At 56.4% G+C, this 14,946-nt stretch overlaps 3 protein-coding genes across 3 annotated transcripts; 1 reads left to right on the plus strand and 2 right to left on the minus strand.

The window, feature by feature from the left end:
- Positions 1-1,406: 1,406 nt before the first annotated feature.
- On the minus strand, positions 1,407-3,104 carry J3D65DRAFT_47820 (translation initiation factor eIF 4e-like domain-containing protein). Its single transcript, XM_066796558.1, has 3 exons — positions 2,635-3,104; positions 1,710-2,564; positions 1,407-1,661 (listed from the first exon to the last, which is right to left on the minus strand). Exons 1-3 carry the CDS (start codon positions 2,673-2,675, stop codon positions 1,478-1,480), a joined length of 1,080 nt encoding a protein of 359 aa, XP_066660302.1. The 5' UTR covers positions 2,676-3,104; the 3' UTR covers positions 1,407-1,477.
- A 1,232-nt stretch (positions 3,105-4,336) lies between these two features.
- On the plus strand, positions 4,337-5,209 carry J3D65DRAFT_599653 (uncharacterized protein; the record flags this gene model as incomplete). The annotated part of the gene is made up of 2 exons (XM_066797913.1): positions 4,337-4,412; positions 4,497-5,209. 2 exons carry the CDS (start codon positions 4,337-4,339, stop codon positions 5,207-5,209), a joined length of 789 nt encoding a protein of 262 aa, XP_066660303.1.
- A 5,760-nt stretch (positions 5,210-10,969) lies between these two features.
- On the minus strand, positions 10,970-14,553 carry J3D65DRAFT_47895 (uncharacterized protein). Its single transcript, XM_066796564.1, has 8 exons — positions 14,352-14,553; positions 14,254-14,277; positions 14,078-14,205; positions 13,492-14,033; positions 13,115-13,431; positions 12,624-13,061; positions 12,251-12,492; positions 10,970-12,010 (listed from the first exon to the last, which is right to left on the minus strand). Exons 1-8 carry the CDS (start codon positions 14,394-14,396, stop codon positions 11,131-11,133), a joined length of 2,616 nt encoding a protein of 871 aa, XP_066660304.1. The 5' UTR covers positions 14,397-14,553; the 3' UTR covers positions 10,970-11,130.
- Positions 14,554-14,946: the final 393 nt, after the last annotated feature.

A 14,946-nucleotide genomic window follows, 5' to 3' on the forward strand; every position in this document is an offset into this window, starting at 1 on the left:
TGGGTGGCTCGTCCTCTGTCAAATCGACCATTGGTGCTGCGGGGCTCGACTGGCTTCTGTGCACATCTTCTACCCTTTGCCTTTTAGGCGCTCTAGTATTCGTCGAGTCTGGGAAATCTGGCATGGTATCGCCGTACGTACTGCCCCGCGCTTTTGCCGCGTAGGATTGGTCTTGTCCTCGCTTTGCGCCACTTGCATACGGGTTGTTGGTATGCGCAGAAAATGTCGAAAGCGGGCTGGCGGAATTGGTGTTCAGGCGGTTTATGGGTTTGTGAGCATGAGAAGCTCCCGGCTGGAAAAGATTAGCATGATTATCGGGTGGGCGAGCGGAGAATTCGAGATACCTTCCGACTAGATTGCGAGGTTCCCGACAGAGGTACCATGCCGGGCAAAGGTATTTCTGTGGCATCCCGAGGTTTGCTACTCCGACTCAGCCGAACAGTCTCCCTCAAAAATCCTTTTGCCCTGCATTGCCTACCTGTAATCTTGTATGTAGTGCTTTCGGTCGAGGTCGTCGGATGGCGGCATCCGGTCGTCGTCGGGTCGATGGTGAAGGTCTCTGACGCGTATGATGAGTCTTGAGCTTTGTGGGCGGGGTGGTGTGAAGTCGTTGTACAGCTCAAGGCAATTTACGGTGCGGTTGCCGCGTCGTGTGGGTTGCCGTTGCGGTGTCGAGGTATCATATCCTGGCTGCTGCAGGTGAAGCGAAGTGAGATTAGTAGCCGCGCAAAGTATCAGGGAGTGCCGGTGGGATGGGACTAGACGCACTGTCGGGGTTGGTCTTCTCGTTTGGTCCTGACGCGGAGGAAAGAGATAATCGGCTACTGTCTTGATGTAGAGAAAGTCGACCATAGAGGTAGAGGATGCGAACTCGTTGTACGTTCGCGCGTGGGAAAGGATCTTGGGCCGGAGTTTGCAGCATGGAGCGCGATGGAAAGCTGCCAAACCTCCCTCAGGTCTTTTGTGCCCAAAGACTGCCAGTCGCGACTTCCATTGTTTGCGGCGAGGGCGGCGCTGACATTCGTTTGTCGGTTCGGTTTGGTGGGCTTGGTTCCTTCCCTTCGTGACCCTTCCGTGACAAGGCCGCGGGGAACGCCATGGCGCCGCAACCAACATGAGCCTACATACGCGACCACATCCAACACCAACAATCCGCACCCCTTGTGGGGAGCAGCTTTGCACGACATGCAGGCTCGAATCATGAAGGTGGCCATCTTTATTTACCCCGTACAGCTTCAACGTCACGGTAGGTACTTGTGCACTGAGCGTCCAAAGTCATTCTTGGCCCACGGGCTCTCAAATAACGGCAGGCTTCGCTTGACTATAGAGTACTGATACATTGCGCAAGAAGCGCGTCTTGCCAGAAGTGAACGCAGATGCCTTGCAACCCAAAAGTTCAATGCCCATTCACTCCACCCAGTTAATGCAAAGCGGACCCGCTGTCATGGTATCGGAAGCTTGTAGAACTGAACCATCATCAAGTCGACACCTTCTCCTTCTCTTTGTGAGATTCCTCGGCTGAAACTCCCACCCTCCGCCTCTCTTGCGCCTTTTCTTGGCGTTGCTGATCCAGCGTGTTTCGTTGGGCAATGCTCTCATCGTGGCTCTTCCATTCGATGCGAGTGTCTGGTGGCAGCGCCAGGACGCGCTTGATCGTCTCTCTGTACCGAGTTAGCACCCTGCGGGATCCGCTCAAGCCGTGTACGAACCGTATCTTGACATTGCGCCCTCCATCGTTCTTGGTCCAGACACTGAAGACGTCCTCGCCACTCCTGACGCTCACCACAGCTCCGCACACCTCCTCCCCAGCCTCCGCAAACTCGTTGCCAATCAGCGCAAAGAGAAGGCTCTCCCAGTACCTGTCGGCGACCCCCTTTTTCAACCTCATTATCCATTTCCCTCCCTTCTTGTTCTCGTCATCCTCCCAAACCGGCCTGATGCCCTCCTTGAAAAAGTGGTAGTCGGACACTGTCGGGAGCATTGACGGCCGCTTCAGGTGGCGAAACACTTTGACAAAGTCTTGCGCCGTGGCCATGCGCAGCATCTTGACCGTCGACTTTTCATAGTCGGAGTTTTTGGACGTGGGCGGGCGGTACCAGACGACCCAGGTGAACTTGAGCGGGGCGGGAACATCCCAGCTCAGGTCTCCTGACACGGCCTTGACATCCGTTGTTCCCTCTGGCACCGCCTTTGCCGGAGTCGACACGGTCGCCTTGCTCAATGGCTTGTCAGCCTTGGGGGCCGGCGTCGAGGGCGACGGCGCAACGGCAGCAGCGGCCTTTGTGAAGTCAAAAGCTGTGCCTGGGGTTTTTGGCGTCTTGGTGGCGGATCCAAACGAGGCAAAAGCTCCCGAACCAAGTCCAAAGGCTGTCGAGGCTCCAGATGTCGGCGAAGATATGCTAGCCGTGGCTAAAGGCGGGATGGCGTTGAACGGGTTGGACCTTCCGCCGTGCGAGGAGCTCCCGCTACCGAATCGTTTGGTACTGGAAAAGTCGCGTGTGGGGTGTTCGCCTTTGTTTTCGTTGTGGTCTGTGTGATTCATGGACAGGGAGAGCTTGGAAGTGCTAGAAGCAGGGTCAGCGAGCGGCTCGCAACAAGTGCGCCGACGGGCTTGGGGAGGGGGGTGCAGCTCACTTTGAGCGGCGGGTCCAGAGGTTCTCCCTGTCTCTGTCCATTGAGGCAAAGCTACAGCTTCAGCGAAGAGAGGGCGAGGGCGCGAGGGCACGAGGGGGAGGGCGGCGAGGGAGTCGGGTTGGAGGTGGCAGAGCTTGGTTAACTGCTCAGGATGATGGCGGCGGGACAATGGCGAGAGCAAAGGTGATGTGATGGGTGGGCGGTCGGTGGCAGCGGCGGAGTGGTGGAGGAGGGGGCGGTGGTGTTCAAGGGGTTGCAGATGGCCAGGGTGGAAGTTGCGAGGTGAGGTAGGTGAGGTGGTGTTGGTGTTGGAGGTGGTGGTGGTGGTGGTGATGGAGAATTGCGTTAGGTTGCGGGAAAGATGTCGCCTCGCGCCGGTGCAGTGCGTGTTGGCTGTGCTTGGGTCCCGGTCAGGTCCAGTGCAGTGCAGCGCGCGCCAAGAAAAAGCCGACTGGTCGACGCTTAAAAACTTTGTCCCTGGCCCAACGGCCTTCTCTCCTTTCACAAACAACAAGACCACCAACTCAAATCATCGCCAGCGCGACTTCCTCTGGGACCTCTGTGCCGCTGGCGACTCCGATGCGTAGGTCGAGAGCACGCTCAACCCACTTCTAAAACCATCATCACGAGGGCCCCTCTGCGCGGCGCCCATGATGCGGTGATGACCTGAAAGATGGGACATGACGACGGCGACGGCGACGACACTTGAAATTTCTTGCCAGACACACATCTACTTTATGTACCTGAGTCTGACACTGCGCTGCCTCCGCTCAGCTCAGCAATTGCCTGCGGGCCTGCGGGCGTGATTCTGCAATGCAGCCCGTCTTGATCTCGTCGCCGGCTCTCCACACAATCCTTTGTATGCGACCCTTTATTGGACATGACGTGAACGAGGCTGGATGGCTGGCTGTCTGCTGCAAGGGCCTCGGGACCACCACATTCCTGTAAGTGCGGCTTGCATGTCCTTCCTTTGTCGTCTCTTGGTGATGACAGTATTTCTGGTAATCCAACTGGCACAGCCGCCACTACACTGCGCGCTGGTTGTGCATGCGGTCAACTGGCAAACCAAGTCTGAAGAACAAGAGCGACGTTTGCATTCGTTGCGCCACTATGAACCTCACACTGCGACGACGCTCGACTGACTCGTCACATCTGCAATAGACTCGAAAAGGACATGAGGGCAGACGTGTGAGTGGCTCTGACGGTGGCATGCGCAACGGGGCGGGGAAAACGTGTCAACAGGCCTCAAGGCGCCCGGGGAGGAATCGAGGGAGTCGAGCTCGAGCAGCGTGAGACGGGCAAATAATGCAGACATGGACCATTTGGACGTTGATGTTCTCGTGATGTACGGTGCATTGGGTGTACGGGCATGTGGTCGCATACGTCATGGGCATTCCCGCTGGACGCGATCGGTGCTCTGAGCAGAGGTCAGGTCCCGCCGCGGCAACCACCCACCAGCAGTGCCAGTGTGGCAGGGCTACCGTATCTGACTCCGGCCCACCTCTGCTCACCATTCCATTCCATTTCCACGCAAAGATCACCCTCTGCTCACTTTCCCCTCCACCACCCCTCCTGCCATCCCGACTGCCGACGTCGACGCTTTCGCTGCCGTCTCCCATCTTCTACCCACAGCAGCTTTGCCAAACACCTCACCCTCCACCGCGCTTGCGCCCGCCAGCTGTCCATCCGTCCCGTCGCAACAATGACCCAGCACTCTCCGCGAAGCCAGCAGCCCTTGCACTCGCCGCCCCACCATCACGGCAATGAGCGCCCCAGAGGTACGTCCCGTCTGTCAAGAGCTCGCCCGTCTTGCCTGCATAATGTCTGGTGTTTGCAAACGATGCTGACACGTGCTGTTACAGGCATTCTCAAGAACCCCTCCTACTCGCACCCCTCTACCTCGCCTCCCAGCGAGGCTCCTCCGCCCGTGGTCGTGCCCACTGAGCGCCCGCAGGTGAACAGGGAGATGTCGGAAAAGGAAATCGTGCTGCAAAACACCATCCAAAACGCCGGCCACCGTCGCTCGTCGTCTGCCGCTCGCGGCCCTCCGTCCCGCCGTACATCCACAACCCCGATCCACTCTCAGGTTGACGAGAACAGCCCGCGCTTGAAATGGGACGAGGCCAACCTCTACCTGACCGAGCAGCAGCGCGATAGCACCATGAAGATTACCGAACCCAAAACTCCCTATGCCAGACAATACGACCCTACCGAGGACGAGGAGGAAATCAGCGCCCTCAACGCCGAGGAGCTCATGGTTGACGAGCTCGACAAGACCAAGCCCAAGAAGAAGACCTCCAAGGAAGAAGAGATTCCCGGTCTCGATCTTGGTGAGCCCGAGGTAGAGCAAGCAGTCCCTCAGACGCCCGACGGCGACAAGCGCGTCATTGTCGACCCCGACTACATGGATGAGGGTAGGCACGGCGAGGAGATGGCAGACATGACCAAGGAAGAAATGGAAAAGCACCGTCAGTTTGAGCAGGCGCGCAAGAAGCACTACGAGATGAAGAACGTCAAAAGCCTGCTAGCGTATGCTTCCCAACTGCCACCTCACGCGACCGATGCTGACCGCTAGACAGACACCCAGAGGAGCTACTAGCCGACGACGAGGAGGAAGACGAGCAGCCGCCGCCCATGCCCACGGCTCCTGTCAATGGCAGATGAGGAACAATTCCCATGACTGCCGTCTCGCCCAACCTCTTTCGCCGCTTTAGCTTCACTATACCCAGCACGCCTTCTTCAAGTTGAGAATTATTCTGCTTTACTGAGGAACCCAGCTACATGATGTTTCCCGTTCACACCTCCCTACAACACACTCCGCATTCGGACGGCGTCTCGGATTGCAGGCCACGTTTGCCTTCAGGAAAGGCCCGGACATGATTTTTTCTTCTTCGTACTCGTCTCCAATTCAGCCCCTCTCCAGTCCTCTTTCCCGCTCCCCAGCAGCCTTTTTCTGTCGTTCACTCGGTTCTGACACGGTCTGCAATCGAAAACCACCAAACCCTCACATGTACACGTCCTGTTCCTGTGCAGCAGCAGCTGCTGAGCTTGAGTAGAAGAAAAGAAAAATCCCTCGTGTCTCCATGCCGCGCCGCCACAGTCTCTTCCGCGTCTCTCGTTCAGCTTTCATCGTTGTCCTCGTTTCGAGAAAATCGCGGGCCTTGATCAAGCTCCTACATGTATGAAATCGTCGTAGCAACAAACGGATGCTGATTTAACTTTGGGGGGGAATATCTATCTGTGCTTTCGCTATCTGAAAAATCTCTTTCCCCTTGGCCGCCTGTGTATGCTGGCAGTCGTCTGGCCCGGCTTGTCTTGTCTACATGTAGCTCCCGGGCGGTTGGGTAGCCTCACGGCTGCCAGCTCACTCGACTCGGCCAGCCCCCGCCTGCGGTAGCCTCACCTCCGCGCAGCGATATCCTTGTTTGCTCTGGCGGCGGTTGGTGGATGCGTGACGTGGGAGCTGTCTGTCGTCTTCTGTGCTGACTGGATGGACGGATGGATGCACTTTCTCTACGATATTCTGGAGAAAGGTGTAGCGTTTTCGCTCTGCTTGCTTGATTGCTTGCGGCCAATGATTTGAAGCGGATAGAGAGGACGGCAGGGCTTGTATGCCGTATGGATGAGATGGATATGCGCTGGTACATGTAGTTGTCCTATATACATCCATACATCCATCCACATCACCACATCTACTCATACCACTATACCGTACTAAATTGCCTTCTTACCGACCACTAGTAGACAGGCAGACAGGCAGGCATGCAGATGGGCTAGACGACCAGGTGGCTGTGCCTGAAACGCCGCGTGCGGCAAGGCCTTGCCGGGCCAAGCCTGTTGGGACGATGCCGAAACCTTGAAGCTCGTCTGCCGCGCGCCCGCGCGTTGCGCGCGGGTGCTATAGCTACTTGCATGTATTCATACTGTGCAGTGGTGTATGTATGTAGACAGCCACCAGTAGGGCAGGGCAGGAGAAGAGGCGATTTGCCGGACTGCGACGGACGGAGAGTGAATACGTGCCCTGCCCGTCCGACGTGAGTTGGCGGTTGAAAATTTCACGCATCAACATGGTGGTTGGAGTCGAGTCGAGATGGCAGTGGCCGCTCTCGTCCTGGCCTGTCTCCAACGACTGTGCGCCATGCTGTCCAGCCAGCCAGCCACTGATTACGCGGTTCATCAATTTGTCCAGCAGCCACGTCGTCGAGGCTGACCTGCCAGCTTGCTGCAAGACGACCCAAAAGCTGACCCGGCACGCCCGCGTCATAGACAGCATCATCTTCGTTGGTGACACTGCACAAGCAAGACGTCTGGGTACGTTTGAACCGAGCAAGCAAGCCCGCACAGGACAAAAATCAAACAAGAAAAAAGAAACAAAATCGGGCATGTCGGGCCCCTCTGACACCGCCCACGCAACGTATAGGTGCGCGGCCAGCTCTTATGGGTCCCGCGAGCGATAAAACTCCTCCGTCTGCGCACCGCTGAATCGCTGGACAGCAATGGATAACCAGGCAAAGCGACATGACGCCGCGTTTGCGAGTGGCTGCTGAGAAGAACTGTCTGATGGGTGCGTGACGAGAGAAAGGAGGAGTTGTGAGAATTGGAAGGGTTTTGATGAGCCGCTGCGCCGCTAGTGCCGGAACGGTTAGTGCGGTGCGGGCCGGCGGCGAAGCGAGCGATGAGGACGGATGATGTAGTGGCCGCTGCTGCTGTCGACTGCACCCGCAGAGGGTCGACTGGTGCTTCGCCTTGTGCTCTGAACTCCCTCGATTGCTCAGTTGGGTGCTTTTTCTGCTTTGCTTCCTCTTGGCTTGGTCAAACGACTCCCGCATCACTTGTCCTTCAGCGCAAATATGGCGCCATTTCGCTCCTCCTCCAAGCGCTTGCCATCGGTTAGTTACTGCTGAAGGCAGCTCGTGTCGCAAGCGCAGGAAGAAAGCTCGAAAGGCAGTCAATCTTGCAACGGTTTCCGATGGACTCGTGGAGAGCCCTTTTTGACAGCTTTGGTTAAGAAGGTCGCGGATGGATGCCCTTCTCAGCACCCGGTCTTGACCTGACCTCGTCTCTCATGAAAAGCCCAGGAGCCGAGAGGATGGGGGATGTTCGCTGTCACTGTGGTTGGACATCGCTTCGACAAAGATGGCGGCAATATCACACTTGACGCTCGTGTCTTGCTGCGTTCGTTTCGAAGCCATTGTCCGCATTCTCTTGGTCGACAATCGTATTCGTAGCCCTGGTGCTCTGCCGAGATCTTGTGAGTTTTCGACTATCAATCAGGCTCACAAGAAGCAAGACGGTGCTGACGTAGAATTACCCGGTAGCCTCTCCCTCTCCCTTGTTTGATATGGGGATCGTCTCTGGAATGGTGTCGTCTGGCCTCGAGTCATCCAGACCGATACAGGACAAACAGGAAAGCCTTTCAGCAAAGCAGCCGAATCTGTTGTCTGGAACTTTTTCAGGTCTCCGGTCTCCAATCCGAGTGCTTTTCTTGGCTTCTCCAGTGCCAGAAACAAATATCGGATGTTTTTGAATTTGCGCTTCGACTTGAGATACAACTGTCTGGTCGGATGGGGCATGGTCCAGCCCCCGCTGTTGTCTCCATGCTCTTGGCATAGCCTGAATTGGATCCTATCCAGCCACGGCTCAGGAAAGTGCCACGAATATGACAGGCCCTTCGGACGGATATCAACTACGCCCTCCGAGAACTTTTGAGCAACCATCATGTCCGCCTAAGCGGAGTCGGACATTGGCCATGATCCGTTTTCCATAGTGAGACTGGAAGGGACCCTGATATCAACGTCAGCTTCTCTTTCCTCGTCACTACAAGGGCGCCCAAAAAAGCTACTCACACCATCGGGCGGCTTTCTAAATCCGCTCGGGTCTTACAACAAGGAGAGCGGACATTGACTGATATCAAGAACGGTGGAGGGGTTGACAGGTAGAGCTGTTCCATATTCGGTTGTGATCTTCCAACGTTTTGTGGCCTGCTCATCGTCACAAGGGAGCGGTGAGATCGACCGACGGCTGGAGAACCTGGAATGAGACCGTCCAAACCAGAAAGTGAAATCTTTCCATTCTGGATCTCGTTGCAAGAGCTCGCAGTGTCTGCCTGTTGCTTCAAGAACATCTTTTCCTGTCGGAGGTGCGCCCTGGTAGCGTTCAGCGTCGGCAATTCAACAACGTTCGTGGACATACAGGCGCCTGAGAACCATTGAGTCTGACTATGCGCTTAGTGATACTGCGTCTCCACCTTTGATGATCCGGATCGTCTGGGGAATCTTCGCCTCCGCATCAATTCCCCTGCGTTCACATGGCGCAGAGACCTCGTCGTTTTGCTTTCGTCAAAGACTCCAAGTGGTCAACGGCATCACTACCTCCACCAGTAATACTGGTAAGAAATACAGGTGAGTCATTCGCCAAAAGACCTACTGCTGTGGTTTGATTGGTAGGAGAGGATTACTGTGACTGTTGGAAGATCCACATAGCATCAGTCGAGCCGGCGGCGTAGAACATTGAAAGTCACCTAAACCTCCGAGAAGAAAAATCCGGACGTTGACAGAGCTGCAAGCAATGAAGAGGAAATAATCCTCCGGAATCCGAAGACGTTTGAAGTTGAAAGATGGCAGTCTTACTCTTCGGGGTCGCCGAAGGTCATTCACGATGGGATGAGGTATAGCCACGCCCGCTCAAGAGACTGCCGACGATGATCCCAAGGGTGCCCAGAAAAGCCAACACCAAACACCTACCCAAAGAGACACACAAGAGAGCGATCGTGCGCACCTGGACCATCCAAGTCGAGGCCGTCTCGCAGGTGCCGCATCGGACGACGGACTGACTTACCCCATATGTCCGGACCGGAATCGGATGGCCCTTCGGACCCCATCGTCACCCAGCGTCGGTGCAGGCACCCAGCGGGCTCTTATGACATGGTTCCCGTCAGGGTGTTTTTACCACGTACCCGATGGTATGGAAAAGCGATAGCGAATAGCAATAAGTCTAAAATCGAGCCCGACATGCGGACCGGGTAACGTCACGCCGCAAGCAATCGGCCGCGCTCCCGTCCGTGTTGCCCTAGCCTCCGCCGTCTCAACACAGACCTGACTTCAGTGACTTTTCTCATGCGCCTCTTCTAGGTCAGTCTCGGACGGAGCCGGGGAAATTGTCCTCCTCCCAGCTCAAGACATAAAGTGACACAACTTTCGGAGGATTGCACCACAACAAATTGCCGAGTACTTAGGGCTCTGAAGGATTGTTTGACAGACGGCATCCTTATTATCCCCAAGTGCCCAAGCTTTTTCCACACGCGTGGCTTGGCTGTGAGCCCTCTGTCGCAAAACCCACCGGCGCAAGACTGGAACTGAACGCCATGACATTCGACGACGAGGCTCGCCTCGAGGAACAAACAACCTTCTACTGCGGGCCGGTTGTCGAGCTGCTCACGTTTTCCGCACACACAACCAGCCCATTGGATCTCCTCGCTGGTGTCAACTTTCTCCTTCTCCTACTCGGCCACGACTGCCCGTTATTTGGGAATCCCCGCGCCATCAATCCTCTGCAACGGTCAGTCCCTGGTTGAACCCGACGGCGAATAAAACCGGCAATACTTGCGGCAAAAGAACGGCTCGTCCCGCCTTATCGATTCATGTGGCATATCCGAGTTGGGTCAGGACTGCGAGCTACGAGGGATCGGGAGGCTGCTGCGAGGCAATCCGCTTTCCAACACCCTGAAGGCTTGGGCACATATTTTGGGAGGAGCGCGAGGTGTTTGGCACCCGAACAACCCTGATCCACACTTTTGGGATGACATGGAAGCGCACGGCATCAATGGCCCGTCTTGTCGGCTCTTCCGGGCCGCAGCAAGTGCTGCTCAGTATTGAAAGGCCATTCGCACTATTGCGGAGGGACGAAGGTATGGATGCCAAGAATACAGAAAGTTAGTGCCTATAGGCATTTACCGTTTTTTCCCCTTTTGCATGGCGACCAATTATGGAAACAGTTGGCGCGACTTTTCCCCCCATCTTTTCCCAAATCCATCCCGCATCGCAAATGAGAATCCGGTATGACAAAAATGCCCACGCAGCTGACCAAGCCAGTCCCCGATAACAAAAGCATTCAAGACTGATAGAAAACTGAACCGCCGGACCGCGGAAGCTATCCACATCCGAAGCGAAGGGCATATCCGGAAGATAAAACAACGGTCCCGAATCATGCCGGCCTGCTTTTTTTCCAACCGCGTTTCTCGAGCCGAATCGACGGACGTTTCGATGAAAGCATTTGCATGCTTAGGTCCTCGCCAACAAACTTGCGTAATAAGAATCTGAAAAGTGGAGGGTTCAGGGAGAACAAGTAGAGTGAGTAAGGGCGGGCCGGAGAGACGAAAGGAGACCACGGCGGGGGCGGCAGCGATGGCAACAAGAGGTATGGGAATGGATGACCAAGACACTATGGCATCTGCCTCTCCTCCTCCTCCTCCTCCTTTTCCTTCCTCAATCAACTTCATCACAACCCCCAGCCGCCGCGCCCCTGACTGCCGCCGCCCATGACGTCCCAGTCGATCCAGCCGGGCACCACCGCGTTTCCCGCCGCTCCCGACCCGGTGCTGCCAGAGGCGCCATTGTTGCCGTTGCCGCTGCCTTGGCTGTTGCTGAAGACGTCGGCGCCCAGCCAGTCGAGGCTGGGCTGGACGTCGAACAGGGCGTTGAACATCTCTTCGGAGCTGCCAGTCTGCGGGCCCTCGGCGCCGGCGCTGCCTGCTGCTCCTGCTGCTCCTTCAACAGCAGCACTTCCACTTCCTGTTGCTGTTGCTGTTGCTCTGCTTCCGCTCGCTCCCACTCCTCCGCTTTCGGGATACATGGACGTCTGGTACCATGGCGGCTGCGAGAGCTCGGGCGTCATCATCGCCACGGTGCTCCCGCCCATGACGCTGTTGGGATAGAACGGCTGTGGTCTTTCCTGGCCGCTGCCTCCGCCGCTGCCGCCAACGCCGACGCTGCGCGGCCGACTTGCTCTTGGATCGCCTCTTGCGCCTTGTCCCGCGCCGCTGCCGCTCGCTCCATACGACGTTCCGCCGCCACCGCCACTGCCGACGCCTCCCTCCTCTCCCGCCTCTCCCAACGCACTGGGACCGCCTTCGGCGCCAGGCTCGGGCGTCTGGTTCGCGGCGGCGGCAGCCGCTTTGGCGCGTTGGATCAGCGGCGTGCACAGGCCGACGAGCGTGGCACACAGCTTTTGCAGCCGGATGGCCGAGTCGTTGAGCGCGGGCAGCTCCGTCAGGGACTCGGCGAAGTCGCGCATGATTTCGTAGTCGGCGACGTGCGAGGTGGCGACGACGTTGCAGAAGAGGACGTAGTATGGCCGGAGGGGGTAGTATAGAACTGTCCTGCATGGGTTGTTAGATAAGGGGCTGCCGTGTACAAAGACATTTGCATTCCGCGTTGATGTTGTTGTTGGCTGGCCCATAGGGGGCGTTCGTTCCATCCCATCCCATCTCTTTACAGGCTTGTTCGTGAGACACACGGGGAGGAGAGACAGAGAGGGAGAACATAAGAGAAATCGGCGCAAAACTGACCAACACAACTGTTCGCGGTGCATGTTTTGAGCGGCGGAAGAAGAGACTGACCAAGGCAAGAACATGGCGAAGCACTTCTCGTCCATAGCGCTTTTGAGGTGCTGGCGCAGGTTCTGCAGCGCGATGAAGGCCGCCCGCGCGTTCTCCAGGCACTCCTCGCGCTTGATGGCGTCCGACACGATGGAGCTGTCGGACCGGATGATGACCGTCATGATCGAGTGGTATATGAAGTCGAGCGACGTCCATTCGCTGATCATGCTCGCGTCGGTCGAGTGCGGTGGGAAGGCTCGGAGCTGTTGTTTGTGGCTCTGTTAGTGTGTTTCTTTTGAAATGGTCCATCTTCACCGTCTGTCCGTGTCGTTTGTGTTTTCTTTCTAAGATAGGAATGCATCAATCATTCCCCGAGCGTGCTGGCGAGTAGTACCTCTGTGATTTGCTTCTTGATCTGCGCCATGCGCTTCTTCAGCGCCGACACGGTGTGCTCTTGCCGCTGCGGCGAGTTGGTCTGCGCAGGCTGGAAATGCAACTCGCACATGATAGTCGCCTGCACGGCAGCAAACTGGTACAGCGCTGCCAAGATAGCCGTAAACGGCTTGTCTCGATCCGACGGCGCGGCGATTTCGACTGGCACGTCCCACACGGGCAGCACGACCGGCCGATGCAGGCTCATAGCCGAGCCCTTGTCGAAGATGAATGTCCACAGAAAACACGCGCGCGCCTCCTTTTCTTCCTGCGTCTGCTCCGAGTATGGAGTGCTCAGTGGCTGCGGGTGGTGGAGACCCAGCGCTACGCAGACGCGGCAGGCTACCGTGTTGAGAGTCCAGCATTTCGGCGTGTCGCCGAGTCTTTGGAGGAGGACGACCTGCGGAGTTGGCGTTAGTACGCCTTTATCAGCACCCGATCCGTTGCACTCACCCCTGAGAGAAGCGCCTGGAGCAAGGGAAGGCTAGGTTTAGCCAGTATGCTAATGTAGTTCAGCCCAATCAATGCTTTCCTGAGGTAGATATCTCTGGATCTGTCCAGGACCTCGGTCATGGGCTCGTGCATCTCCTCTCCGTTGAGGCGAGTGAGGAAGGCGTAGGCGTAGCTGTTGACGCATATGGAGTATTGAATAAGGGTCGCCTCGTCCTCTTTTGCGTCCACCAAAGCCACCGTCATCCGTTCCAACGTTTTTGCCGAGATGAAGGACGAGAACTCTAGATACCAGTTGGCCGGGTACGAATATCGGGACTCTGAAGGCCCCATCTTGGTTAGCAGGTCATCGTAGGCGCTTTGGATTTTGGGCTCGTTACCAGCCAGCATCAAGTGCACGAATTCTGGTGACGGGGGACTGATGATGTCGGGGATGTCGGCACTGCAGCTTTTGGTACTGGGCGTAGCCTCCGAGTGGACACCATGAGACATTTGGTTGATGAAGCGCAAGGCCGTCTCCAACACTGCCTTCTTCTCGGAGGGGAAACTCTGAGAGGCCTCGGCCAGCTCCCCTTGGATGAACTTTTGCGCCTCCAGGGTGGTTGCTCTTGCGAGATCCTGTTCGAGCTGGCATTTCCGCGTTTCGATTTCGGCGCTGTCTTGACGTTCTTCTTTAGTTCGATCCTCTGGACTTTCCACACGCATTCTCTTCGAGGCACGACCGCCCCTTTCCTCGGACCTCGACTCGCTAGAACCTCTTCGTAATTGGCTCCGATCTCGGGGCCCGCTCAGATCTTCTGGCTGCGGCGAAGGAGATGCGCTATCTCGCTGTTGAATGGGACTTTTGGATAGGACGGTGGTCAACCGGGTCACCGAGTCTTCCAATCGTACGAGTCTATTAATCATCGATTCGGTCTTTTCACTGCGGGGTGTCAGTAGATGGAAATCCCTCTACAGACGACTCACGGTCTCGTGTCGTACTTCTGGTTTGTCGACGACTGCCTCGGCCTACCGACGCGTTTCGGACGCGTTCTTAGACACTGCGTGTTGGCATCGAGACAGTTACCACAAGGATCATTTCGATCGCATTTAATCTTCGTTCCAGTCAGATGGGTTTGTGTATTTTCAATTTATTGGTTCACCTTTCGTGCGTAGCACAAGTCGCACTATTGCAGTGTCAGCAGAGATTTTGCAAAGCCGAGTTTGAGAGAGCAGGAAAGAGAGTTTGAGCCCGACTTACGGCTGGATGAGCAGAATTGCCAGTTCTACCTATAAAGGTGGCCATCAAAAGGGATTCTGGAAGCGGCGAGTAGTGATGATAGCAAGTAGATGCCGAAGAAGCGGAATTCAGAGGACCGAGCGGGAAGCCTACGGGGCGGGCTGTAGTTAAGGCCTACTTCGACATCGAGTACCGGTTTCGAAAGAGAACGGTATGCGGTCAGGGCGGCGGTGTGGCGGATAAGGCTGAAGCTTCTGAGTTTACTGCGGCGACTGATGGAAAGTGGTCCGCGTCTTGACTTAATCATTCGTCGACATAGCGCTCTCCCTCACGGCGAGTCCGTTACACATTACTCATCCAGTCCAATCCCGCTAGCTTTTTGCAGCTGATTTACCTAGCAGGCCCCTTGAGCGTGCATTGCTGTAAAAAACAATTATGCCCGTCTTCTCCATAGAAACCCCGGCTGCGACTTTTCGATGTTTAGATGGGGGTGGCGGTTCATGCCGTAATACACTGCGATGCACGCCATCACGAGGCAGCGCGCGCTACCTGCCGGCCAGTGAGGGCCCTCAGGCCGAGGGACGTATGGCTGTGCTTAACCCGGCCGTCTCCGCCA

Source organism: Phyllosticta citribraziliensis (assembly GCF_038025025.1).
Source record: "Phyllosticta citribraziliensis strain CPC 17464 chromosome Unknown J3D65scaffold_1, whole genome shotgun sequence".
Lineage (NCBI taxonomy): Eukaryota > Fungi > Ascomycota > Dothideomycetes > Botryosphaeriales > Phyllostictaceae > Phyllosticta > Phyllosticta citribraziliensis.

Excerpts from the sequence above, each read along its gene's own strand:
- J3D65DRAFT_47820 (XM_066796558.1), bottom strand. The coding sequence starts at position 2,675 with ATGGACAGAGACAGGGAGAACCTCTGGACCCGCCGCTCAAA. Across the intron at positions 2,565-2,634 it reads CTCTGGACCCGCCGCTCAAA|CACTTCCAAGCTCTCCCTGT; the intron begins GTGAGCTGCACC and ends CCCTGCTTCTAG. Across the intron at positions 1,662-1,709 it reads GGGCGCAATGTCAAGATACG|AGAGACGATCAAGCGCGTCC; the intron begins GTTCGTACACGG and ends AACTCGGTACAG.
- J3D65DRAFT_47895 (XM_066796564.1), bottom strand. The coding sequence starts at position 14,396 with ATGGCCACCTTTATAGGTAGAACTGGCAATTCTGCTCATCCAGCC. Across the intron at positions 14,278-14,351 it reads GCAATTCTGCTCATCCAGCC|TGCGACTTGTGCTACGCACG; the intron begins GTAAGTCGGGCT and ends ACACTGCAATAG. Across the intron at positions 14,034-14,077 it reads CAGAAGTACGACACGAGACC|TGAAAAGACCGAATCGATGA; the intron begins GTGAGTCGTCTG and ends GACACCCCGCAG.